Below are 27,176 nucleotides of genomic sequence, written 5' to 3'. Positions count from 1 at the left end.
GTTGGCATAGGTTTCAAGTTTCTTTCTTCGTAAAAAGAAAGAGTTTTTACTTCTTTAATTGGAATTACTTTCACACTTCTATTTTTTTTTTTTTTTTTTACTGATCAAAATTACACGACGGTGATCTCTTTAACATCCTTTGGAGGCATCTCAGTCCTTGGAATGGTGATCGTCAACACCCCATCTTTCAGCTCCGCCTTGATCTCATCCGCCACCGCGTCTTCCGGCAGCATCACCGTGCTCTCGTAGTACCCATATCTCTCCCCCCTCCACCCACTTTCTTCTTCTTCATCTTCTTCACTGTGCTCCCCTCTGATGCTCAGAATCCGACCCTCCACCCTCACCTTCACGTCTTCCTTCGCAATCCCAGGCATCTCCACCTTCAGCTTGTACCACTCTTCTTGCTCTTTCACATGCCCATTGGATACCCACCATGGACGCCTCAACTTCAAGCTCTTCAATACTCTGTTTATGTTCTCAGCCGCTTGCATCAGTGAATTCCCCACATCAAATTCTCTCCCATTCTTCTTCCATAATACCCACTTCTTGCCTTCCCCTTTCGGGACCATTTTGGTGTTTTTGTCTTCATTATTAATGGCCACTTCTTTGGGATTGCCTTCTGAGCTCTGATCGCAGAACCTTCTGATCAGGGCCTCTGTTTTCCTGTGGAGCAGAGCATCAGCAGGGGAGGAAACAAGCGCCCTTTGCTGCAAATTCTTCAGAGCCAAGCGAGTCAGGGCCATGGGGAATGAGTATTCAAATAGAGAAGTGGAGTGGGCTCTGTTGGTAATGTGTTTTGGTGTAAAGATGGTGGTGGAAGAAGATTAATAAAGACATGAGGGGAGGGGGAGAATCTGGAAGGTGAGTCCAGAAGTGTCGTTGGAGTTTCTGGCAGGTGCTAGTCCATGGCGAAAACATGTGTCGATCCTGTCCTGTGCATGTTTCATACAGCTTCCAGTTGTTTCTCAAATATACCATCAACACAGAGAACAAAGGGTTTAATCCAATCCAACCACATTTCCATATGGCTACCAACAGAGCCTAAAGCATAAACTATTTTACTTATGGCCCAAAATTTCAGATTTCTACCCGCATATTTGTAATGGCAAGTTTAAAGAATAATAGAATCAAGTCCTAAGTAAGAGTACCAATCAATATGACTAATATTTTTCAAGATTGGATCATGCAAACGTTAAGCTTCCACATCTTAATAAAAAATGTTTCATTCTACTCTCCAACTAATGTGAGATCTCACAATCCATCTCCCTTTGGGGCCCAGCGTCCTCGCTGGCACTCGTTTCTCTCTACAATCGATGCGAGATCTCACAATCCACCCCTCTTTGAAACCCAACGTCCTTGTAGCACACCGCTTGATATTTGGCTTTGATACCATTTGTAACAGCCCAAACCAACCACTAGCAAATATTGTCCTCTTTGGATTTTTCCTTTTGAGATTCTCCTCAAAGTTTTTAAAACGTATCTGCTAGAAAGAGGTTTCCATACGCTTAAAAAGAATGTTTCGTCTCACTCTCCAGAAGCACTCAAGTTTCAGACAAGAACTAGATAAAAATTACCCAAGGAAGAACCCAGAACGCCTAGTACAACAAACTGAACGCTAAAATGGATTAATGTTCTGTTTTTCCTTTTTTCTGCATAAAGCTACATTTTGGGTATTGGCCAAGTTGCCAATTTAGCAATTGTACCTGTTCATGTAATAGTTGTAATTCAGCAATTCAGAGGGTTTCCCAAGCCTAACTTAATCTTCAAATATCTTTAAGAGAATCAACCACTGCATGTAGATTTCAAGGTTAGACCCCGTTAGAGAAAAAGGCAAGATTAATGTGAAAAATTGATCAGCAATAAAGCTTATCGGTTCCATATGGCGACACTTACACCAAGTGATCTAGGATGTGGCGACACTTACATAGTAGGGATGTGAAATCATGGCCAGATTAGAAGAAAACCATCATATAATCTTATTACAGCTTTATAACTAGAAGTCAAAATTTTCCAGAAGAATTTATGACTATAAAACAATTTCGGTTATGGAAAAGAACAGCGACCAAACCTACTTGAATTTGGGTTCTCCAATCAACTGTTCTTTGTTGTTGGACTCTTTGCTCTGCACCCAATGCTGTCTAGTTTGATTCCAGAGAAGAAGACCTACAACTAAAATTGTCAAACCACAAACCGAATATTCTTGAACATAGAAACTCTCCTAAACTGTAAACTTCTTATGCACGGAACTAAACTAGCTTATCTGCTGTCTAGTCTTAGAACCAGCTATTGATCTATATGAACGGCAAGAAACTAGTCACTTGAAACGGGACATGGACTAGACCTTCTTTATCCTTTTATCCCTTATTAGTAGTACATAGTTCATATTTTAAATGGTAATTTTTGGTAGTTTTTTGGGGTGGGGTTGGTTATAAATAGAGAAAGTTGAAGAGTTTGGGGGTTACACAATCATGTAGAATCATTCTACAGTGGATGCATTGTGGAAAGAGATAACCATCTCGTAAATGATCGTAACAAACTAGACCTGGATTTAGACTTGGCGTTTAAGGATAGAAAATGAAGCTGGAGCCTTCGCTCTTGGTGCCTTTAAAGCTATGGCAACACAAGCTAATCAAGCGAAGCAGCAGAAGTTCATTGCACAAATGAGAACTTACCATGATTTACAAATGCAGTGGGAACATTAGCTTCGCTAGAGTCCCCCTGTAATTGGTTGGATTTAACTGATGAATAGCCTCCTTTGACTGATTAGCATTGTTGTCCATATCGTGTGACAGCCCAAGCCCACCACCGCTAGCAGATATTGTCCTATTTGGACTTTTCCTCGAAGTTTTTAAAACGTGTCTGCTAGGGAAAGTTTTCACACCATTATAAAGAATGTTTCGTTCTCCTCCCCAACCGATGTGGGATCTCACAATCTACCTCCATTCGGGACCCAGCATCCTCACTGGCACTCGTTCCTTTCTTCAATCGATATGGGACCCCCTAATCCACCCCCCCTTCAAAGCCAGTGTCCTTGCTGGCACACCGCCTTGTGTCCACCCTCCTTCGAGGCTCAGCCTTTTCTCACTGGTACAATGCCCGGTGTTTGGTTCTTATACCATTTGTAACATCCCAAGCCCACCACTAGCAGATATTGTCCTCTTTGGATTCTCTCTTTCCGGCTTCCCCTCAAGGTTTTTAAAACGTATCTGTTAAGGAGAGGTTTTCACACCTTTATAAAGAATACTCCGTCTCCTCTCCAACCAATGTGGGATCTCACATCGTGTGTGTGGTCAAGATTTCAAAATATGTTACAAGACGCCTCGACTCCGCGAACTACTACAGTAGCAAGCTTAGATATGATTTTCAATGCATCCAATGCTCTATTACAAACTACAGTTCATCAAAATACTCATTAGAACCAGCCACATCATGGTTCAAAATCATAGTAAACAAGAGAAAAAAAAATCAAAAGGGGGAAAAGAAAAGGCATGAAAGAAATCTTCCCATGATGCTCATTAAATAGTTATTCACATTTCTAGGATCTTTGAATTTCCAAGCTATCAACAACACCATTAAAAGCAAAACAAATGAACATTAAAGCAGAAGAAATGGTTCGATCATTAAGAAAAATCAGCGAGGTAACCAATTTAAACCCCTCCTTTCATTCTGCCAAATTTTCTAGGCAACCAAACACAGAGCCAATAACCCATTTCACACACAGAACAATGTCACACACAATCACATCAATCAAATAAATTCAAAATCCAAAACAGCAAAAAAGAACTTACCCCATGTTAGGGCAACGTATATAAAGCAAACCCAGAAGAACAGAACGGATCCACAGAGCACCAAATCGGATTCCAGGAAGAAAATATCAGAGAATCGCCTCTAGAAATCAAAAAGATTCACGGGTGTAAAGATAAAAGCAGAAACAAAAGCAAATTTGAGAAATCTGCAGAAATTGAAACTTTCGAGGAAAAAAGTGGTCGACCTGAATGAACAACAATATCACGGGTCGCCTTTCTCCTGCTCCCTGAAATCCAAAATGCCCTCTTCGATGATTCACAGGCTCAGCTTTTCCACCCCCCCCCCCCCCCCCCCCCCCTTTCTTCTTCTACCTTCCCTTCCTCTCTGGTTAACAGGAAATTGGTGGAAACATAGAATAGGTTCCCTTAGTAAATATTCGAAGTACTTAACTTCAGTTTATCACTAATTTTTTAGAAATTTTCCTAATCATCATTTGATTAAAAGCTTATTAGAGATCATTGTTTTAATTAACACAACTATTATTATTATTATTATTTGTTGTTATTACATTTGTCCGTTATAAAAATCTGAATATAAATTAGTCAATCTCATAATCATTTAGTTTCGTCGTGTTGTAAGAGAGATATGAATGTTGATGAAACCTAAAAAAAAAAAAAAATTAAAATAAACAATCTCATATTTTGAATATATTTGTGAGTCAACATTCAAAGGTTTAAATTATTTGCGTGAGTAAGAAGCAAAAGAGTTCTACGTGAAACACAATTCTCGATTCATAGCTAAAGTATGAAGTCTACATCTTCTAGAGGACAAGACGAAAATAAGTACATATTCATTTAACATGTAAACGTGTCACCATAATTCATGGTCTATAAAAATTACTTTAATTTTCTTTCAACAATTTAATTAGATTAATTAAAATATTACCCATTATTTGGGCTAAAAGGATTCTTCCTTGTAATTATTCTTTTTTTTCTTTTATTTTTTTAATATTGTAAGGTGGATACATTTAATCCAAAGAATTACTTTTGGTTGGAATGGAATAGCTTTTGGAGTAAAAAAGTGATGGAGGTCAATTGTAAATTTACAACTTCATTGTTAGATATGGTTAAAATCTTGATGGGATCTAAGAATCTCGGACTTATTTTGTATCATTAACTATCTCACCCGACTATAGATCATTTGTCTTTATCTAAAAGAAACGTTAAAAAAAATATATATATATTTAAAAATATTCAATAAGTAACTTACCATTAAGGTTAAAAAATGCAATACAGACGGACTATAACGGTACTTATACTCTACTTTCAATTTTATGTATAATTAGATGCATAGTAATTCTCTACACATAACTTGTGCACATGCACATGAACCCACTAGGTGAGCACTGTTATCATATTCCATAAGCTTGACTATGAGCTAACTAACACACACTCATACAACTGAAATCGATGTAAAGAAAAGGAACGCAAGAAAAAAACGCAAATGTACATGACTGAAGAAGTAAATCATGACTAAATGATCACACACCATTGCATGAGTTCCAAACTTCAAATACCTTGAGAAGAATGATGACTATATGAACTCAATTAGGTGCGCAATGACTTGCCAAAATTCTTACCGTTTCCACCTCCCAAGTCCATGAATAAAGAAAAACTCGACCAATGACTTAAACAACAAAAACCCTTTTAACTTTTTTTTTTCTTTTCAAAATTGGTAAGAATGCAAAAATCTTAAGGTTATCAGGAAACCGAATATTAGTCCATGTTTTATTGGGTGCAAGTCGATCAATGTATATTTTAATTGCTAAGCTATACTCCTCTCGAAAATAACATCGATGTTGATATCGTAACTATACGACAAAACTTATCCTATGTCCAAGAGAAAAATGAAATTATCATAATTTCATTATGATTTTTACTAAAATGAAAAAAAAAATGGGTGGGTGGGACTGAATCTCAACCGTCCATCTACAGCCACAGAAAAGCTAGATTTTTCACTTTTTTTTTTTTTTTTTTTTTTCCTGAAACAGAGAAAAGAAGAGAAGAAACGAAGAAAGGGGTAAAAACAGAGAGTTTTGATCAAAATGAACATTGGGTTCTTAGCGATCGTTGTTTAAGAATTCCATTATACAAAGCAACACGATTTGCAGGAATTTCATTTCTACAGCAGCTGCTACTTGTTCTTGTTCTTCTTCTTCTTTCCGCCATAGCCAATCTCTCATCGTGCTCTCTTCTGTACTCTTCTCCATTCCCTCTTGGCTCCTTCACATCCTCTGCAAATCTCACCTTCTTCTTCTTCTTTTTCTTGTCTAAACACAAAAACATCAAAAACCCACCAAAATTTCAGCCCCAAATCCTCAAAACAACACTAAAAACACAAACTTTACAAAAACCCATCAAATTTTAAGTTAATTCAACATCAAAAACCCACCAAGATTTCAGCTTTTTAATGTTCAAAACATGATTGAAGAAAAGGGAAGGAGGAATTTACCAGAGGAAAAGCAGGAAGAAAGAAGTGATTTGGAAGGGAGTGGATTGATCTTGTGGTGGTTGGAGAAGGCGAGGAAGAGAGCCGTGGAGGAGACGACCATGGCAGTGGCAATGACGAGACCTTGAGAGGTAAGAATGGAAGACATGGGTGGCGGAAGGAGAAATGGACGCCGGCAGAAGGTGTTTATTTTGGGTATTCTTATGAAAATGGATGGTGGAATTTAGTTGGCAAGTGGGGGAGATGAAGTTGGAGATTTTAATTGCATGCGTCGCCCTCTACACTTCTCTAGAAACACAAACAAACAAACTCTCAGATTCTAACTCACAAATCAGCGGTGGACTCTCTATAATGGAACGATATCATTTACTTTGTGCATAAGCTCTCGTACCTTCCTAGTGGAAATTACTAATATTAAAAAATTTAATTAAAAATTATAGAAGTATTAAAATAATAATGAGAAGTGTGAGTGATGGTGATGGGGCAAAGCGTGGCAGAGAAAGGCGGTGGGAGCGTTGAGGTAAACATGAAGATTGAAGCAGTCAACTTTCATTCAACCCCACACAAAAAGAAGACTTCTCAGAAAACGGTCAAACTCAGGTGGGACCCACTCTTGATAATTTCTGTTTATTTTAAACACTGCTACCAACTCCTGCCTGACACGTGGCATGCATTACTTTTCTTTTTCTTACCCCTTATTTTTTTTTTATATTTATTTTCATATCTTTTAAATAATTTTATTTTATGGAAATGGGTTAAATAATAATAATAATGATAGATTTATTGGGAGGATATAAAAATTACTCACAAAATGTTATTTTAGCCTGAAAATTTCTTTTGGTGACTAACTTTGGAATTTATTGGATTTTGAGGGACTAAATAGAAATTCATTAAAGATGAGGGGCAGAATTAGAAACTTAGGATAATTGATTTATTTTATGTGAAAGAGCGACAAGAGAAGAGATGCATGATTGACAGTTGGTGGAGGCAACAACCACAGATGTCGGCAAGCAATATTGGACAACATGTCGTAACAGTAGTGAGCCAACTGGACAATGCAAGTATCTAAATCTTCTACTTCTTTCCGACGTGTCGTCTTCCATACTCTGCCAAGTTTCCACCGTTTCCATTGGGCCACGTGTAAACTTATTTTGATAATTGTCAATTTCGTAATTAATTTTTTAAATCCTCAAAATTATCCTCAAACTTATTACGTTATTTCAATTTTCAAAACTTTTTTTTATAAACTAATTTCAACTATTTATATGTTAATAAAAAAAATTACATTCAAAATTAAGGTAAATATAGCTTAATAAAACTGATTAATTTTTTTTTTATTAATGAGACTAATTAATCAAATTAACACATTAGATAATGTATTTTGCAATCGATTTTGGAGACTTGAGAAAATAGAGAGCGGAAAACAGTTTTCGTGATAGAATTCACTCATTCTCATAATTCACTCATTCTCATGAATTAGGGGTGTACATTCAACCCGACAACTTGACAATCAGACCAACCCAAGGGTTGGGTTGGGTTGGGTTCCTTTTTCTGAACCCGAACTGACTCGGTTCGGTTTTGGGTTCATGGGATAAAACCCTTGGGTTGACCCGAGTCAAATAAAAATATATATAATACATTAAGAAGTTTCGTTCCTCAAATAAAAATATATAAGATTCGAATATCATCTACCCTAACAGGTTGTAACAGCCCATGCCTACCGCTACCGGATCTCACAATTTCACCCCCTAACAAGAAATGTTTCATTTCTCTCTCCAACCGATACGGGATCTCACAATTTCGCTCCTTGCAACCCAACATCCTCGCTGATACACCACCCGGTGACTGACTCTGATACCATGTGTAACAACTCAGTCCACAGCTACCAGATATTATTTTTTTTAGGCTTTTCCTTCTAAGCTTCCCTACAAGGTTTTTAAATGCACATGTTAGAGAGAGATTTCCACACCCTTCTAAGAAATGTTTTGTTCCTCCTCCCCAATCGACCTAGAATCTACCATTAGTGATGATTGCATTAATTTTTGGTATCAACTTGAAAGTTCTTGTAAATATAGGACTATAACCAAAGTTCTAAAAGTAAAAACCAATAATAATTGTACGTTCCATGTTTCGAATTCAATAGAATTCAACGTTTAAATTAAAAAACTATACGACTTTCTATAATACCCTACAAAATCTTAGAATCGCCACAGTCAAATACAATCAATTCTCAGCTATATTTTACATTTATTACCCATATGGCTAAATATATTTTCATCATTATACAATAAACAAAAGCCCAAGCACAATTTATAACTCAAACATGAAACCCATTGCATACAAAAAGGAGAGAATTTGAGGCATTAAAACAAAAGATTGCCTAAAAGATGTGATTTTTAATTTTGCTCAACACGCATGAAATGGCAAAAAATTTACAATAATTCTCTAAACTCTCATTGAATATGAACACAATCCAATTAATACACCTTATTATCAAATCATCAACCACTATTATGAGTATAAAATGAAGCATGGATTCTAATTTCAAGAACATGTGCTTGAATTTCGCCACAATGATTAAGAAATTGCTGGTAATTTCTCATGAAACTCAACTTCTTAAGGCTTATTTACAAGTTGAAATTGATATTTTTAGTTGCAGATAGGTTTTTTGGTGGTGTTAGTACTCGTGATTTGCTTGATATTTGGATTAAAAACTCTTCACCATCATCCACAAGGCAATAATGATCCAAAAGGCAACGATGGTAGCCCTAATGTAGAGTATAAGAACATCGATGTGGTTCATTATGGGGCAGCTGGGGATGGAAAAACAGATGATTCACAAGTAAATATACTCACTCAAACCCTCAAATTATGCATCCAAAGCTATTGTTTTCTAATATGATTCATTGTTTAAAGGCATTTTTGAAGGCTTGGATGGCTGTTTGTAAGGCTACAACGCCCTCAGCTATGTTGGTGCCATCTTCCAAGACATTCTTGTTGAATCCAGTGAAGTTTGAAGGCCCATGCATGTCCTCCAATGTCGGGGTTAAAGTAATTAGCCTTTTCCTAGCTTTGCTTTACGTTATGTTCATATGGTTATTATGGTAACTTACTTGGGATGTGCAGATCCTTGGAAAGGTTGTGGCTCCAAGTGATGTTGATGATTGGAAAGAGTTTAAGGTCAAGAATTGGTTGTGGTTCGCCAATGTGAGCGGTCTTGATATACATGGGAATGGCCAAATTGATGGGCAAGGAGCTGGTTGGTGGAATCAAAAATCAAATGGACGACCCACGGTTCGTTACGATCGTCGTACCAAATGTTACTTACGTTTATGTGGGAGTGTTTCAATTGAATATGTATTGTGATTACAGGCGTTGGCTGTTTACGATTGTGATAATCTTCGTCTTTCTGGATTAACGCATATTAATAGTCCTAAAAGTCATATGCATATTGTTCGTTGCAATCATGCTTCCATCTCTCAATTGAACATACTAGCACCCGAGGATAGTCCCAATACTGATGGTATTGATGTTGCTTATTCAACCGATGTTAAGATTCAGAATTGCAGTATTGCAACAGGTAGTGCAATCCCAGTATATATTAACTCAGTTTGGTTTGTTGAGGATTGTCGGGAGGGAGTCCCACGTTGGTTGATCTCCATTGGTATGAGGCTTTTGGGGAAACCAAAAGCAAAGTCATGAGAACTTATGCTCAAAATGAACAATATCATATTATTGTGGAGAGTCGTGATTCCTAATCGGATGAAAGAACTGATTTTTCAACTGTATCTACTGTAACAGGTGATGATTGTATTGGTATTAGTGAAGGCTCTTCCAATATCCACATAACAAACATCGAGTGTGGACCTGGTCATGGCATAAGGTTTAATCACTTAAAAACTACTAAATGTTGCTTCTTTTTCTCGAGGAAACGTCTTGCTTAAAAAGGCTATTTGTTTTAGTATTGGTAGCTTGGGAGAAGACGGGGCGACATCCGCTGTAGAAGAAGTGAGAGTTCAAGATTGTCATCTGAAAGGAACTATGTATGGAGCAAGAATCAAAACATGGCAGGTTAATACTAAATCTTGATTTGATGATGTCTTAAAACACGAAGATTTGTGTTCATGTCTCTTCTTCAATATAGGGAGGATCTGGATACGCAAGAAAGATATGGTTTCGAGGAATCACACTAGATCAAGTTCGCAACCCAATCATAATCAACCAGTATTACTGCAACGGAAAAAAAGATTGCAAAAACGAGGTAGATTCAAGAAACATTGCCCGTAATCTAAGTATACAAAAGGTAAACTAACATACGAGGAAAATGTTGCAGACATCCGCCGTAGAAGTGAGTGATGTGTCGTACCAAGGATTGCGTGGAACATCTACAACGAAGGTGGCAGTGAAATTGAGTTGCAGTGAGAGTGTAGGCTGTAAGAACCTTGCATTTGAAGATATCGATATCAGATCTACCGATTCTGATAAAACCACTCAGTCCTCGTGTTCTAATGCCCATGGAACATCAACAAATACAGTTCCTGCTATCGATTGTTTGTTACCATAGATAAGTTCTTGATAGAATGAATTCATAGTGATTTAAATAAACAACTCATATACTCATCTATTAAATTTTTACACCAATTTTTTCAACAACAAACGAAGACATAACACTTTATGTTCAAGTATCAAATCTCACGAAATCACAACTAGGAATTGCCAAGTAATACAATCTTGGATCATCGAGAGACTTCTGAATCAATCATAACAGACTCGTTTGAATGGTAAATAAATAATTTTTGTTCAAATATTATTTGTAACTCGATTAAATGATAATGAAATAAAGAAGGAAGTTCTTCGATATTTTCGAAAAATACAAAAATATTTTTATTATTTTTTTTATGACACGATGGCCTGAACCGTTTAGACTATCCAACCTAAACGTAATTTTTCTTCGAGAATAGAGTTGGGTTTACTTCAATTTTTTTTTTCGATTTAGGTGATAAGATGAACTCGATCCACCCAAGAAAAAATAGAGGGTTAGGTTGGGTTGGATTGTCAACCCGATCCATTAAATCCCTAATTTGAAGGTGTATAACTCGGATGGATACAAATTTGGGTAAATATTGATCTCAGGAGCAGCGCATAGAGCTTATGGTGGACCTTCATCGCTACAATTATGAGTTCAAAAACAATGGCAATTTGGGAGCCGAAACCTAAACCCCCGAAACCCTACCAGAAAATAACAAATATTACCCTGTAAAATTTCTGACCTTTCCCCCGCGTGGATCCCTTACAGCAGTCCTTCGCCTCTTCAAACACCAATCTCAATTCATTGCACGGCGGTTTTTTCTCTGAATCGCCCCCTTTTGTTTTCTTTCTGAACAAATCTTATTGTTTTTCTATTAGTCTTTGTGTTATTGCATCACTGTTCTTCAGATTCTCGCTGTTTATGCGCGGATTAGTGTTCTTCGAAATTAATTTGTTGGATTTGGATTCTGGGTGTGGTTGAATTTCTGGAAATCACTGCTACTACCTGGTTTTCCAGTTTGTTATTGGGGGTAGTGGCTATTTTCTCAAGAATATGATTTAGATCTTGATTTTGGGTAGATTTTTTTTTCCTGAGGAGACGCCTAGAACATGCTCTCTCTGCGACCTATTCGCAGATTCTGCCATGCTGCTACCGTCATTGTATCTTCAGAGACCCCTGCGGCTGTGTTGAATCACGTTCAGAACTCGAAGCCCGTCGAGGAGCCTGCCCTTATAAAGCTTAAAGCAGAACGGGACCCTGAGAAGCTGTTCCATCTGTTTAAAGCCAATGCGCACAATCGGCTTGTGATTGAGAATCGATTTGCTTTTGAAGACACTGTGTCTCGACTGGCTGGAGCTCGTCGCTTTGATTACATTGAGCATTTACTTGAGCATCAGAAGACTCTTCCACAGGGGCGCCGTGAAGGATTCATTATAAGGATTATAATGCTATATGGTAAGGCTGAGATGATCAAGCATGCTGTTGACACTTTTTATAATATGCACTTATATGGATGCAGTAGGACTGTTAAGTCGTTTAACGCGGTGCTTAAGGTTTTGATGAAGGCCCGTGATTTAGGAGCTCTCGAGGCATTTTTGAGAGAAGCTCCAGAAAAATTCAATATTGAGTTGGATATAATTTCTGTTAACATTGTTGTTAAGGCTTTTTGTGACATGGGTATTTTAAATAGAGCTTATCTTTTCATATTAGAAATGGAGAAGGTGGGAATAAGACCAGATGTGGTTACCTATACAACGTTAATTTCGGCATTGTACAAGCATAATCAATGTGAAATTAGTAATGGTCTGTGGAATCTAATGGTTTTGAGGGGTTGTTTGCCCAATCTTGCTTCTTTCAATGTGAGAATTCAATATTTGGTTGACAGGAGACGAGCATGGGATGCTAATAAATTGATGAATGTGATGAGGAACATTGGGATTGTACCTGATGAGGTTACTTACAATCTGGTAATAAAAGGTTTTTGCCAAGCCGGGTTTCTTGATATGGCGAAAAGGGTTTATTCTGCTTTACATGGGAGTGGATATAAACCAAATGTCAAAATTTATCAAACCATGATTCATTACCTATGCAGAAGTGGGGATTTCAACATGGCATATACAATGTGCAAAGATGCCATGACCAAGAATTGGTTTCCAAACATTGATACAATTCATTCATTACTTAAAGGCCTCAACAAGATGGGGCAGCCTGGTAAGGCTCAGTTGATCCTATCATTGGCAAGGAAAAGGGTGCCTCCTTTCTCTACAACTCAGTTGGAAGCTTTGAATACCACAATGGCCAACGGCTGAAAAGAGATCTGTAGACTGGTGCTAGATGAATGTAGCAGAAAGCTCAAAAGGAGCTCACGTTCTTTCTTTACTTCCATTTGTAAATTACAAAGTTAATTGGACACTGATTTTTTATGGGGTTACATCTTCAAAAGGTTTCTCATTTTCTCAGTAATTTGTTCTACCATCTCAATAAAGTATGTCTCAAGATGAGAGTTCTGAATGGACCAGCTGATGTTCTCTGTGAGTTACTGTGCAAATCTCTCTCTCTAGTCTACACATACTTAGGCGACACAAATGCTTTCCCAAGTACACAGTATGCTATCCTCGATTCAATTTGTAATGTTACCAACTGTTTGTACACGTAGTTTTACATGTGCTCGTTTTTTTATTCAATATCGTATTTTTGAAATCAACTTAATTTTCAATATTTACTCCTAGATTCATTGTAGAGCTTCTGTTATGCTTGGATTACAGCAAAAAAATCTCATAAAAGTGACATCTGACGTTATAGTTTTGTTGATGAAGTGCAATCTTCCTGTAGATTTTATCAATGTTTTATTGGGATATCATTCAGCATGTGTTATTTGTTATAGCTTTATTCTTGTCAGATGGTGCATTCTTTGTTCTTATCCTGTTTATGATATCACAGAGATGTTGCAACTGTGTTATAACTTTCTACGTTCGAATCATGTTTCGTCATTCCAGCATCGGTGCTTTCAAACGCAAGGGCAATAGGAATAAGGGCAAAATCTTTCCTGTTGGATATTTTTGAATGCTGCGTAGGTAATTTCAAATTTTCTGTCATCATTTCTGAATATCATTTCCAAGCATATTTATCGATAACCATTCATTAGGTAGAATTAAAACATCACTCAGAAGTCATTAGATTAGATTTGGTTACCTATTCAGATATAGCTGCTGAATTCTTGTAGTTTGAAGCATTTGTGCTTATCTTCCTCTTACCATTGCTTGAATTCATGCTCTGTTGGATAATCAGGGTAACTTGACACTCACACGAGAGTTTTATTATGATACTTCTATCTAGTATATGGACAAGAAACTTAATCTGAATAAAGCTAAGGATAAAAGTAGATGGTTAGAGATAATGTGAAATACATGTATATGCACTGCGTCTCCGCTGTTATGTTGATTATAAATCTGGTGCCCTTTTACCTCTAGAAAGCCAATGGAAGATTAATGATTTCTGAAGCTTCCTGTGTGTCCAAATCCATCGTCCTCTGCCATTCGGATTAGGTGGAGAGAGAGTAGAATAAAAATTGCATGATACAACTGACAGATGGTAGCATGTCGGTGCACTTTCCCTTTCGATGAGCTACCACTATTTTCCATGGACACTAGGGAAGGTTCGTTCTGTCTGCTGTGTTGGTTGGACGAGGTTTCTTCAGGTGAGGCTGTATTCGAGTATTCGAACAATGAACTTGATTTGTATTCTTCCCTGATCAAGTTATGTTACTGGCAGCAGTTCATGAGATAATATTTGATGCAAAACTCAGCGAAAACTTTTAGTTAGCGTGCATCTCGACTGGTGGTTAGTTGATCTCTTGAGTGTTGACTTAAATGGAGATGAAGAACATGCAGGAGCAGTGGCTGTCTGTGCTTTAACTTGAATGCTTGTTAGATCCTTTGTTTTTCTTTCAAATGAGATCTTTTATTGGGCATCTGTGTTTCTCTTGCCATGAATTCTGTTCTTGTCTCAGCATTTTCCTGTCATTAGGTAAGGGGAAATGCAGACTACAGCAGGAGTGTGCCACATTTTGGGTAACCGTCTGATGTAAATGTTTAAGAGGAAATTGTTTTGATTTGAATCTTGTGTTACTGTTCATATTTGATAAGAATTTGATGATAATAAAGATACTGTTCTGAGGCTATTGTTCATATCTGATTTATTCTTTTTCTATATGTTCTTACCATTAACCATGAAGTTGGTAAGTACACTTGTACTCTTGTTCATGGCTACTGCAAGCAAGGGGAGTATATTAGGGCCTCAGATTTGCTAATTGAGATGTCAACTAAGGGCCATGAAGTTGATATTGTTTCGTATGGAGCTTTAATCCATGGACTTATTGTTGCAGGGGGAGTCGATATTGCATCGACAATCCGGGTCAGAATGATGGAAAGAGGGGTCTTACCTGATGCCAATATCTACAATGTTTTAATGAATACTTTCCATGGCCGAGGTGGGGTGATGCTTGACCAAATTATAGCACCTGATGCATTTATTTATGCTACTTTAGTGGATGGGTTCATTAGGCATGGCAACCTTGACGAGGCCAAGAAACTATAACGACTCCGACTCCTGTCCATAATTTTTATCAAGGTTTGAAATCTGGATTTGACACCTCATGTCCCCGATATTCTCCTGCATTTCTAATGACATGGTCATATTATCTAATTCTCGTTTTTTAGAGTGAAAACTATCTCCACAAACTAACACAAATTATTTCAGCATATTGTCTTCTCACTCTTGTGCATCTTAGGAAAATTCCTAAGAGGTCACCCAACGAGTAAAACACGTTTAACCATGGAGTTCCTATGATTGAGCCACTGAAAAAGATGATGCACTTTGTTGATATAGGTTGTAATTTTTCATTTTTCTTAAGCCTTTTTTAGTCCTCCTATCCTCAGGATCATTCTCATTCGGATATGGTCTTGTTGGTTTATCCAGTTGGTTTATCCATTTACCCCTTATTTACTTGAGTGTCATATACTCACCAACTTTCACGTTGATTCGTCTCCAAACCACATCTTACTAGGAGAAGTATCGCTTTGATACCATTTGTAACAATCTATGCCTAGGATTTGAATCAATATTCGAAATCGAGATTGGCACCTAATGTCCTTGGCATTCTCCTACTTCTCGCTTCTAAGAGTGAAGACTAAGCAAAGCACGTTTAACCATTGACCATGGAGTTCTTTTAAGCTCTTCTTAGTCATCTTTAGAATTACTCTCATTCGGACGTGACCTCAGTTCATTCATGTACCCTATGGAATGCCGCATTGAAGATGTTTGAACTAATGTTATCACCTACACATCTTTGATCAATGGATATTGGCACAACGGACAAATTAAGATGCCTCATCAACTTTTTAATACCCTCTTAATCTTTCTTTCATTTCTCCATTTCTAAAATTTTCCCCCTCTTTTTATTTTCTTTTTTCTCTTTTTCAATATCAATAAATATAAACATGTCTCCAAATTTTAATAAATTCTTTTGAAGTTATCTTAAATTGAAAAAAATCTAATTGTTAAGGTATAAAATTCTTGTTCAATCCAAAATATATATCTTGTTGAATCGAAAATATATCTTAAATAAGTGTACAATTGATCTACGAGACTTTAATGTAATAACTAAGCTGACATCAAAATACCATTATCAATTAATAATCTTAATGTGTACATTATTTTTAAAAAAATGATTGGATTAAGAACAATTGAATGAATTATTTAAAGAATTAAGATGTAGAAGGCAAATTGGAGGAAGTTTTAGTTTTAATAATTTTTACATTAACATTTAATCAAACACAAAATACATAATTACTTTTATATAATTTATACACAAAATCCTAATTTTATCTATTAACAATCCCACTCGCCGGACAATTTTCTGAACCTACACCGATCTACGCTTACCGGTTTTCGTCCACCGACTCTTCCTCGCCGGTTTCCCAAAAGCGCTGCAGAATCCACAAACCGACACCTTCGGCGACGGCGGCTCGATCGCCGGCGGTACCTTCCCCGTCCTATACCCACGCCCACCGTTGGATCGGCTTCTCTCCATCGTAGTATTAATCGGCTCCACCGTCACTGCCGCCGAATTCTCCTCCCCCGATGCGGCGGCCGTTTGCTTCAACTCCCCGGACAAAAATCGGTCGTCCCACACCAGTCCCGACGAGCCTTGCCGCCGGAAAGAAATCTCAGATCTCTGCAATCCCTCCATAGCTAAATCCTTTTTTTCTTTTTTTTCCCCCAAATTTACAGAGAAATTTGCTCTGTTTCTCTATCATATATAGAAGAGAGAGAAAGAGAGCTGAGGAAAAATAATTTAATTAATAGAGAAATTAAAATGTCACATTAATTTATTTTTTTCCGTTATCATAACATAAAAATTATATAAATTATTATCCTAACTAAAATATTTATTTATTAATTAAATTACTTTTTGCATTTATATCTATCTATTTTTTTTTAATCTCGTTTAAATTTAATTTAAAAATAAAAAAGATTCAATAGTTATTAAAGGAAAATTATTTCTAAAATTAAGAATAAAAGAAAAGAAAATTCTAAATGGGTCCTACATTTTGTTGGAGATAGGTATGACACATAAACTACGTGTACATTTAATACAAATTTAATAAAAAAAATATTTATTTATTTATGGAAAAGTCAAAGAAATAAATTAAATTAAGTGGGTATAAAAATAAATAAATAAATAAATAAAGTGTTGAAATTGAAGAGAATTAAATGGTATAATAAATGTGGAATGGGTTTAATTTTTCAAAAATGGCAACTCATATGGTGAGTTGTGTACACATGGAAGTCAAGAGGCATGCAAAATTATTAATTATTAATTATTTTTTGGTCCACATTTCTTAGGGGACAAAAAAAAAAAAAAAAAAAAAAAAAAAAAATCATAATTATTTGGGTAAGAAATTTTGGTTGAGCTACCATTCATTATACAATTTGACTATATAGTATTGGGTTATGTAATGTTCTAACCACCATAATATATATAAATAAACATGTCTTTCTAACGAGCGAATCGTCGGTAGATATTGTGTACTTTGACTCATTACACATAGTTGTCAGCTTCACAGTTTTAAAAAGTGTCTACACCCCTTATATGGAATGTTTTGTTCCCCTCTTCAACCCATTTGAGATCTCACAATCCACTTCCCTTGGAGCCTAGTGCATTCGCTAGCATACCACTCAATGATTAGCTCTGATATCAACTGTAACGACCCTATTTTTCTATTGAAATAGAATCACTCACTATATGCATGACATGACATTTTTATGTAGAAACATTGATTTTAAATGGTACATAAACGATGTCATGAATTTACACGTTAAAAATAAAATTATTAAATCCTAATAAAGACTGACAAATAATATGAAATGTAACTACCGTAACTCAGATTTTATGGTCTTCACGCGTCACCTTAGTCATCCGTACATGGGTACTATGTCTTTATCTAAGATGTAAGAGTAGCTCATGGTTTGAATATTTTAAGAAATACTCAGTAAATAACCTCGTGGTTAGGGCGGGGTAACGCAAACACACACATACATGGTTAGATATGTGGTACTTCCCTAAACACGCCCACACACTTACACATAAACCCACTAAGCGAACTCGCATCCATATTCTTGATTTGGTCGAGCTAAATGCGCTAATGGGTCGCCCATGAGATTCATTCCAACTCATAGCAATTGGATCTTGTAATTTGGTAGCTACTCGGTTTGTCCTTTTTCACTCTAATTGCCTCTTTCTTCTGCTTAATCTGTGAATTCTCTCTCCCGCAGGCCATGATTTAAGTTCCCCTGATCTTAATTTTTAATTCTCGCCGAATTTTCTTAATCTGCGCCGATTTGTTCTCCTAGGATTCTCTTCCCTTGGAATAAACCGATCATTATTTAATGGGTTATTGCAATTGCTTTTGTTATGTTCGCCGTTGTAGAGGTTTTGTTTGATTGATTTATGCATATTTCGATCTTTGAGGTATAATAATCTTTCAATTCTGTGCTCTTCCCCCTCCACTCAGATGCTGTTAAAATAATGCTTCCTTTGGCATTTTCCGCGCTGGATAGCATGCCTTACCTTGATCTGAGATTGAACCCTAGGTTTTTTTTTTTCTTATGGCAATTGACTATGGTGTGAGGATAGGTTCCATTTGTAGCTTCATATCTTGGTGACAGTTCTAGATGCTGCTGAAATTTTTTGAAGTGTTTTGAAGAAATTATTGCTTGGATGATTCTGTGTACAATACCGAACATAGTTGCTTTTTGGTCTTCTGAAAATGTTTCTTTCAGAGCTCTTCACAAGCCATTCCAGTTCGTGAGGCAGTTATTGACTGATTCTACTTATTTAGAATAAAAAGGTGTACATACTTGACATGATATTGTGTTATAAAATAGATTGGTTGGTGATTTGGCCATTTTTACAACATCAATTTCTTCAAGTTTCTGTGGATTCTGACCTTCTCCTCATGGGCCATTCCTGATGATATAGCTCCAAATTGTACTCTGATTCTGTCATAATGCTTTCAAGTTAGATATCCATCCTTTCAGAAACTCTTACTTCTATGATATTGTAGGTGAACTGTAATTGACCCTTTATTCGTTCATTAATGGAAGTTGGTCCATCATTTCCTACATGATAATCAAAGTAGTTATGCTGTTCTTATTGTTAGGATTGAAAAACTCACATTCAATTTGAGTACGGTGCAAAAGGAGCAAGGCTTGGTTGAAGAAGCAGTCCTTTTATTGGCAAGTTATCAACTCTTTGGCTTCTAATTGAAGAACATCCATTGATCCAATTCCATTCCCATTTGTTCTTCTCTTTTCTTTCTCTCCAAATTACCATTCCACTTCCAAGCTCCTTGTACAAGCACATAACCTCATTGTTTGCTACGCACTTGGTGTTTATCCATCTTCCATTGCTTCCTCCTAGAAGTTTTATTCCCAAGTCATTTGGCACCTTCTCAACCACTGCCCACATATCTCTATCTCCAAGCTCCCAAACGCAGGCGTTTTCACCGCATATGGCACCAACTAATGCTAGCCTTCCATTTCGGCTTGTAAGTGCGGCAAATTCAAGTCGGTCAGCCATTGGCACCTGCAATTCCCTGCAAATGTTTGAGTTAATCTCAAACCCCATCACCCTGAATGCCCTTGCAGAGGTTATCCAATACAAAACCCCATTAGAGTAGACACTGTCATTATGAGTCCAGACTGTTAGCCTCACGGAAAATTCCACTGGCAGTGATCCTACAATTTTCCATGAGTCGTTTCTTGAATCATATATTTCCAACTTTGATTCATAAGTGGTGCCACCTTGTGGTGCCTCTGACATCCCACCTGCTACATAGACTTCGAATTCTGGAAACTGAGAATCTTGGCTTGTGTTTTGTATTACAACCCCCACAGCCGGATTACTCCTAGTGATGTTCGGCCTTGGAAGATACCGGAATTGACTAGTGAATGGATTGCATATGATCAATTGTAGAACAACAGAACTTACGGATCTTAAAAGCAGAAGATTACCAACTGTGGCAATTGGTTTGACTAAATCAGGAAGAAATTCCAGTGAGAGCTTATGCCAATTGTCAAAAATTGGATTGTGAGCAAAACATAGCTTGTGTGCTCGCAAAGGCAAGGCGATGAACCATGAGGGATGATACTGCGAAAGAATTGGCTTGGTGCTCAAGGGGCGAGTATCGACGCACTCGTGCCAATGCCTGCAGGCCGATCTAGCTCGTGCCAAGGAGTCTGGGGAGAGGAAGGAGAAGATGTTGGCAAGAACATCAAGAGGAAGGCTACTCCACATGGTTGATGAAAAAGTGAAGCTTTTTCATCAAAAGGTTAGTAAATTGTATATATGCAGTACAACTGATAATTGAAGTGCTATCGTTCAAGGCGAATTATTGAAATAATATATGTGCGTTGGAATGTGTGGCCATATCAACTATGATCTGTATGGTCTGACCCACATGGGAATCTCATTTGTTTACATGTTTCTTTGCTGGCTCAAGTATTTGATTGCTTTTTGATGCATAAATTAGAGAAGTTTGGTCCTTGGCAGAGCCCAAAGGGCAAATGGATGTCTTTGATAGGCACATCCTCAAAATATCTCTGCTACCTTCTTCTTCAATACTTCAAAACCAGGCCCCACCTCATACCTTTTGAGTAGTTTACTTCTCGTTTCTTTTGATTCTTTACACGTCAATACAGTCACTGCCTAACTCATCTTTATCAGTTAGGCTAGGCTGTTCTTATTGTATCTAAATGATATGTAACGATCCAAGCCCACTGCTAACAGATATTGTCATTTTTGAGTTTTTTCTGTCGGGCTTCCTTTCAAGATTTTTAAAACGTATCGGCTAGGGAGATGATTCCACATCCTTATAAAGAATGTTTCGTTCTCCTCTTCAACCATGGTGGGATCTCACATGATATGTCTTTTTTATGATATGTCTTTTTTATAATAGATGAGAACCAAATTAGCACGAAACCACAATAAGTTTTGATGTTGATGTTGTTGATGTTGTGATTATCCGTCTATTATCTTTCTCTTGTCATTGATTGGTATTATTATTATATAGTCGCCACTTAAAGGCTTGATGTTGTGATTATCCGTCTATTATCTTTCTCTCGTCAATGTTTCGTCTGTTGATTGGTATTATTATTATATAGTCGCCACTTAAAAGGCTTGTTTGACTGAATTTACTTCTAGAGCTGATTTCCTTTTATTATTATCCTTTTGTATTCTTATCTCCCAAAGAGAAAGAATGTATTATATATTTTATTTTTTGAATTTGCATAGGATTCTTTTGCAGTTTGGCTAAAAAGGTTTGTCCGTATATTCTAGCTGTGATTTGTAATTTTCCCTAAAATTCAAGAACTTATCTCCAGAACTTGATTTGTTAGTATGCTTTTGTCTTTTAAGCTGCAAAGTGCAATGGTGGGCGTGTTTTGAATGCAGTGAATCTAGTAGATCTGAACACAACTCAATTGGTTTTAATTAAACCACGAGGATGTTGGTCCTCTTCCTCGGTAGAAATCGAGAGAAACCATCCACGACAGAATTTTTACTTTTTCTCCCTTCAGAGCAGAACGATCCTACTAAGTTTGATAAGACTCGATGAAAAATAGCAAAAATGTAATGGGTGGCTCATAGCCATCAAATTTTGTGCACTTTTCAATGAATTATGCTCTATGCTCGATTTCTACTAGTAACTTACATGCTTTGACAAAAACTAACAGGTAAAGAAGTCCATATACCGAGTCTCAAATTTTGTGCACTTTTCAAGATGATTTCAATTTTGTCGTTGATATGAAGGTGATAAGTGGTGCTAATTCGATCTATATATATGTATATAACATACACATATATATCAAAACTTGGATCGATATATTAAAGTCCAAAACTAAATTGATAATAAAAGCATCAATTGATTTTCATTTAATCTACTTTTTTGAATGGAAAGAATTTAAAGATGGTTTGATACAATTTGAATTTTATTTTACATTTTTAGGTTCAATAAATCAATTAGATTTAGGTAAATATTAATTTTGACAAATTTATTTTTAATTATACATTTTCAAGTGTTCAGTATATTTTTATTTTAAAATTTAAAATTTAAATTGCATAATTACATTAAAATTTTTTGATAAATATTGTATACGACGTTATTTCATTTGTTAAGGGTAAAATATGTATAATATAATATATAAATCACACGATATGCAAAATAATAATTGTAAAAAAAATGAAAAATAATAATTATACAAAATTTATATTCATAAATTAATTATAATATTTAAAAAAGTAGAAATTCACTTGATTTTTATGATATTATCCTGTTTAATTTGAAGTTCATGTTCAAAGGTTTAAATATTATTTGTGATAACACGACTCTCTATGATACGATGTGATATGATGTTATCGTGTATCGCCTCTTTGTTTTGGACTTTCCAAAAGGTTTATACAATCGAGAGTGTATTCCTTAATTATAAATATATGATTATTTCCTAAATTATTATATAATGGACAAGTGTGTTCTTTAATTATAAACCACGGTCATTTTAGAAATCCTGAAATTCGAAAATACAAATAGAATGTTTTTGTTTTGAAAATTATGGGTTTAAGATCACCCACCAAAAACCTGATCCACGTTCCTTTTATCATCTCTTTCCCGGTGGAAAAAAATGGTCGATCTACAGAGATCTTCAACAAAATTCGGATAAATACTGTCTGGAAGCACGAAAGTATGTTGTAGAAGTGGACCAATTGATTAAATTTATGCGAAATTGATGCTGTTCTGGTGAGAACAAAGATTCCTCCCACTTCCACTTCCTCCTCTTCTGAATGATTTCTTCTCCCAAATATCCTCAAATCAAGGATATTCTTTGTATTTCCTCTTTTTCTTACCACTGCTGTTCTTGATCTTTCTTCTTCTTTGCTTTGATTGTTGAGAGAAACAGGGTGGGGTTTTGTTTTAGGGCTTGATCCTCCATTTTGAATGCCGGAGATGGGTTTTCCCCTTGTTTTGATTGCTGATATTGCAGGTAATTTCATTATTCAATCGACCCAATAATGAATTTTCTGTTCCTGTGATGGGAAATTGTTGACTGGGTTTCTCATTGTTGAAACCCAGATGATTTTGAGGAATGACAATGTCTTTCCAGCTTTTAAGTACTCAATCTTGTCTATCTGCTTATGTAAAGACTCGTAGAATTCAGCTTCGATGGAGGTTGAATCCTGTTCAGGCTATACCACCACCATCAACTCTTTTGCACACTGATGAAAGTGAATATCTTCCAGAATCTAAAAAGGGTTCTGGGTTCAAATCAGTATTGAAAACGAGTAAAGATTCAACTGGTATTTTGCTCAGTCAATCAAATACCGTGGGTATATTAGGAGGATCTTCTGTTAATTCTACTGTAAACTTCTTGGGAAAATTAGTTAAATGGAGTACCAAAGATGGAGAATCTGGTCTTCCTTTTGTTCTTTGCTCTGACCCAACTCTTGGTAATGAGCTCCAAGTGTTTGATAAAAGTTCTCACCAAGTTCTCAACTACAAGAGTGAGGATCTGGGGTTGGATTCTGGACCATTAGTAGAGAGTTTGAAGAGTAAGAGAGATTTTCTCGAGAAGTCGGGTGCTCGTTGCATCGTTATGCCTTGTCACATATCTCATTTATGGTATGAAGATGTTTCAAAAGGGTGTCCTGTTACCTTCCTTCATATGGCTGATTGTGTTGCTAGAGAGCTCAAGGAAGCTAAGTTGAAGCCACTTGAAGCTGGGAGCCCATTACGGATTGGTGTTCTTGCAACCAATGCAATTTTAAGTGCGGGGTATTATCAGGAGAAACTGCAGAATGAAGTAGGCATCTCTTCATTGTTTTTGAACTTCATGGATCTTGAAGCTCTTATTCCTGTCTTCGAGCGATTTTTAACCGTAACGGAACAATACTTGTGTATATATGCAGGGATTTGAGGTGGTTCTTCCAGACAAAGCAACTATGGAACATACTGTAATTCCTGCAATTGAGGCTCTAAACAGAAAGGACATTGAAGGGGCAAGGAATTTACTACGAATTGCTCTTCAAGTTCTTCTGGTGAGGGCTGTCAACTCTGTCATCCTTGCCTCTGATGATATAAAGGATCTCTTGCCCCTTGATGATCCCCTTCTTAAGAGATGCATTGACCCAATGGACGCATTAGCAAGGTCCACTATCAATTGGGCACAATGTGCGAAATAAGGTATTTCAAGATCTCAATTTGTTGTAAACCATTTGAACTCTGCTAAAAATAATATCAGGAAATATGCCTAAAATCTACTGCATGGTTTCAAATTTTTCGAGTTATGAATCTCGTGCAAGATCAATGCTGGTAGAATTGCTTTCTCATCCAACATGATCTTTCTCTCATTTCATAACAAAAGGAAGACCATTGCTCAAATAGAATTAGAGATATGTGATGTGATGTACTTTCCCTAGTTATCGTTTCAGCCTGCAGTTTACTTCTCATTTAGATGGTACTATTCATTCATGAACCCTTGGTTATGACCCTATCTACAGTTGAAAGGGATATTTTGGCTCCTCCATTTTTCTGAAACAAAATTTAGATGTAAGTTTAAATTGTAATCGAAGTTTGTTTTGAAATCATAACTCATAAAATGCATAGTTGTTCACTTCATCCTCTCAGCATCTCATTAGAATCTCTTGGAATACCGTGGACGGAGTGTAACAGCCCAAGCCCACCGGTAGCAGATATTGTCTTCTTTGGGCTTTCCCTTTCGGGTCTCCCCACAATGCTAGGGAGAGGTTTCCACACCCTTATAAAGAATGTTTCGTTCCCCTCCCCAACTGATGTGTGATCTTACAATCTACCTCCCTTTGGGACCTAGCGTCTTCGCTGGCACTCGTTCCCCACTCCAATTGATGTCGTTCCCCTCTCTAATCGATGTGGGATCTCACATTGAGATTGACATATACCATTATGAATAGTTCGTTGAGAATAATAGTACTCAAAAGTTCGAAAGTGTGCAGTTGGGAATGTTTTCCAGTAAAACGGAGGATGGATGCAACAATGACGGCTAGAACTGCAAAATTGGAGTCATCTCTTGTTTCTTTCTTCTTTTTTTTTTTTCTTTTTTTTTTTCCTGATATCCGTGAGTGTCTTGAACTTGTCTCGGCACCTCTAATCTCATGAGACAACCCGCATGACCCTACGATATTTAAGTGCTAAGGAAATTTGTAAAGCAAAAAATCCTAGGTAGGTCCACCATGAATTGAACGAACCCATTCCTTCAAAAAGCTGTTTGTTATACCTGAGAGCATAAGGCCAATCTATGATGGTTTAATTTTGATCATCTTTGATTTTTGTTCTGTGTTCTTTCTAAGCAATATCATATGCACTATGCTGTGTTTATAGCAACACTTTACTAGATGGATACAGAGTCTAATGCCATGAGGTAAAAAAAAGCGACACAACTTCCGATCCTGGGTCATTTTTTTTCTTCTAAGAAGCTACATAGCTAGTCTTTTAGAGGATGTTTGCCTTGTGATTCTAATTAATATAGGTTTGGAAAGTGTTAAGCTGGTGTAACCTGTGGTTGGGTTCTGCAGAAAAATGAGCTACAAAACTAAAGTTTGTATAATCCATGTTAGGTTGGTCTGTGTTTTGGGGGTAAAATTTAACACAGTTACACATTGAGATAAACAAATCTACATACCAAATATAAGCTCTACTCACATGATGGTTGTTGTTTGTAGGCGAAGGATGGGGTTGCTGAATCATTGAACTGGTTTAGTTCATTGGGTTTGCTCCTGAGTTCCTTCCACAGGGTTGAGCTAGACGTGTTGTGCTCTTGGTTTAAGGCGTTGGGGAGAATTTGGAAGACTTTATGGAAATGATCTTGACTCAAATACTTGAATTCAGGAGCTCCAACAGTGTTTCATCCACTGCGCTATATTTGTTCCTACCTTATTTTAATTGTATATCCCAGGTAAACTTTATATTATTTATGTTTGAGGCTGCTGTTTCAATAAAAATAAATTTAAAATTTTGATTATTTTTTAAATTATTGCGAAAGTAAACAAGGATTTTGAGATTTGATTCTTTGTAAAAATATGGAAACTGGTAGACGCGTATTAAAACTATAAGGTTAACGACGATATGTAACAGGTAAAAGCGGATAATGTATGCTAGTGGTGGGTTTGAGTTGTTACAAATGGACGATGTGCTAGCGAGGACGTTGGCCCTCAAAGAGGGTGAATTGTAAGATCTCACATCGGTTGGAGAAACAAATGAAATATTCTTATAAGAGTATGGAAACCTCTTCCTGATCGACTCGTTTTAAAAATTGTGAGATTGATTGTGATACATAGTGTGTTTGAGCCTTTTTTATTATTATTATTTAAAGATTCAAATCATATGAATTATGGATGAAGTTTTAAATCATTCGAATCAAATTTTAACTTTTAAAATTATAGAGTTAAATTTTTTAATTTCATCCCAATAATTTAATCTAAAAATTTATATTAAATGCATCGTTTATTTTTTAGTTTTTTTTACTAGGTAGAGTATAATATATCAAAAAAATAATTATAAATATGTAGGATGGATAAGCAAGTTTTTTTAAAAAATAATTATAAATAAAAAAATAACCAGAAAACCTAACCCAAAAATAACTAATTGGATTTGGTTGTAAACTCTGTTCAGATTGTTGGTGTTGTAACTACTTTGAAATTTTGAATTAGTTCAAAAATAAAAATTTAACTCAATCCAATTCAAAAATAAAAATTTAACTCAATCCAATTAAATCGGTTTAAAACAAAGTGGGTAAAAAAATGGTT

The 27,176-nt window shown here is 36.3% G+C and overlaps 6 protein-coding genes, 1 long non-coding RNA gene and 1 pseudogene across 24 annotated transcripts; 4 read left to right on the top strand and 4 right to left on the bottom strand.

Annotated features, from left to right (window-relative positions):
* Positions 1-7: 7 nt before the first annotated feature.
* LOC111790238 (HSP20-like chaperones superfamily protein) lies at positions 8-4,146 on the bottom strand. Of its 5 annotated transcripts, none has more exons than XM_087122856.1 (5): positions 3,992-4,146; positions 3,789-3,888; positions 2,069-2,163; positions 1,704-1,789; positions 8-932 (listed from the first exon to the last, which is right to left on the bottom strand). In XM_087122856.1, the coding sequence occupies exon 5, from the start codon at positions 741-743 to the stop codon at positions 111-113; it is 633 nt and encodes a 210-aa protein (XP_086978982.1). In that variant the 5' UTR covers positions 744-932; positions 1,704-1,789; positions 2,069-2,163; positions 3,789-3,888; positions 3,992-4,146; the 3' UTR covers positions 8-110. The 5 variants fall into 5 exon arrangements, 4 of the variants coding, with proteins under 4 accessions (XP_086978982.1, XP_086978981.1, XP_086978983.1 ...); XM_087122855.1 differs by having other exon boundaries at positions 2,073-2,163; XM_087122857.1 differs by lacking the exon at positions 2,069-2,163.
* A 1,493-nt stretch (positions 4,147-5,639) lies between these two features.
* On the bottom strand, positions 5,640-6,577 carry LOC111791169 (uncharacterized). Its single transcript, XM_023672410.2, has 2 exons — positions 6,259-6,577; positions 5,640-6,076 (listed from the first exon to the last, which is right to left on the bottom strand). Exons 1-2 carry the CDS (start codon positions 6,401-6,403, stop codon positions 5,847-5,849), a joined length of 375 nt encoding a protein of 124 aa, XP_023528178.2. The 5' UTR covers positions 6,404-6,577; the 3' UTR covers positions 5,640-5,846.
* Positions 6,578-9,049: 2,472 nt separating this feature from the next.
* LOC111790265 (putative polygalacturonase At3g15720) lies at positions 9,050-10,819 on the top strand. The gene is made up of 8 exons (XM_023671130.2): positions 9,050-9,097; positions 9,172-9,306; positions 9,382-9,549; positions 9,628-9,835; positions 10,057-10,138; positions 10,218-10,326; positions 10,400-10,516; positions 10,589-10,819. Exons 2-8 carry the CDS (start codon positions 9,190-9,192, stop codon positions 10,817-10,819), a joined length of 1,032 nt encoding a protein of 343 aa, XP_023526898.2. The 5' UTR covers positions 9,050-9,097; positions 9,172-9,189.
* A 590-nt stretch (positions 10,820-11,409) lies between these two features.
* Positions 11,410-14,970, top strand: LOC111790888 (pentatricopeptide repeat-containing protein At1g80150, mitochondrial). Of its 11 annotated transcripts, none has more exons than XM_023671998.2 (4): positions 11,410-13,314; positions 13,724-13,857; positions 14,254-14,480; positions 14,558-14,970. In XM_023671998.2, the coding sequence occupies exon 1, from the start codon at positions 11,893-11,895 to the stop codon at positions 13,090-13,092; it is 1,200 nt and encodes a 399-aa protein (XP_023527766.1). In that variant the 5' UTR covers positions 11,410-11,892; the 3' UTR covers positions 13,093-13,314; positions 13,724-13,857; positions 14,254-14,480; positions 14,558-14,970. The 11 variants fall into 11 exon arrangements, with proteins under 11 accessions (XP_023527766.1, XP_023527769.1, XP_086978980.1 ...); XM_023672001.2 differs by having other exon boundaries at positions 14,555-14,970; XM_087122854.1 differs by having other exon boundaries at positions 13,780-13,857; positions 14,258-14,970.
* A 1,586-nt stretch (positions 14,971-16,556) lies between these two features.
* Positions 16,557-17,132, bottom strand: LOC111790890 (MAPK kinase substrate protein At1g80180 pseudogene; annotated as a pseudogene).
* A 2,016-nt stretch (positions 17,133-19,148) lies between these two features.
* On the bottom strand, positions 19,149-20,646 carry LOC111791446 (putative F-box protein At3g23260). The gene is made up of 2 exons (XM_023672797.2): positions 19,522-20,646; positions 19,149-19,345 (listed from the first exon to the last, which is right to left on the bottom strand). Exon 1 carries the CDS (start codon positions 20,640-20,642, stop codon positions 19,524-19,526), a length of 1,119 nt encoding a protein of 372 aa, XP_023528565.1. The 5' UTR covers positions 20,643-20,646; the 3' UTR covers positions 19,149-19,345; positions 19,522-19,523.
* Positions 20,646-22,047, top strand: LOC147793285 (uncharacterized). Its single transcript, XR_015420503.1, has 2 exons — positions 20,646-21,664; positions 21,762-22,047. It is a non-coding gene; the product is annotated as an uncharacterized LOC147793285 (long non-coding RNA).
* Positions 22,048-22,906: 859 nt separating this feature from the next.
* On the top strand, positions 22,907-26,720 carry LOC111791072 (aspartate-glutamate racemase family). 4 transcript variants are annotated; one of them, XM_023672266.2, is made up of 5 exons: positions 22,907-23,139; positions 23,300-23,383; positions 23,473-24,199; positions 24,306-24,579; positions 26,094-26,392. In XM_023672266.2, the coding sequence occupies exons 3-4, from the start codon at positions 23,486-23,488 to the stop codon at positions 24,576-24,578; spliced, it is 987 nt and encodes a 328-aa protein (XP_023528034.1). In that variant the 5' UTR covers positions 22,907-23,139; positions 23,300-23,383; positions 23,473-23,485; the 3' UTR covers position 24,579; positions 26,094-26,392. The 4 variants fall into 4 exon arrangements, 3 of the variants coding, with proteins under 3 accessions (XP_023528034.1, XP_086978367.1, XP_023528030.1); XR_015420309.1 differs by adding an exon at positions 26,506-26,720 and having other exon boundaries at positions 22,907-24,199; positions 26,094-26,326; XM_087122241.1 differs by having other exon boundaries at positions 22,907-23,383.
* Positions 26,721-27,176: the final 456 nt, after the last annotated feature.

This window comes from Cucurbita pepo, chromosome 3, assembly GCF_057944985.1.
Source record: "Cucurbita pepo subsp. pepo isolate OVF chromosome 3, ASM5794498v1, whole genome shotgun sequence".
In the NCBI taxonomy this organism is placed as follows: Eukaryota; Viridiplantae; Streptophyta; class Magnoliopsida; order Cucurbitales; family Cucurbitaceae; genus Cucurbita; species Cucurbita pepo.
This window is presented reverse-complemented; position numbering and strand designations above follow the sequence as displayed.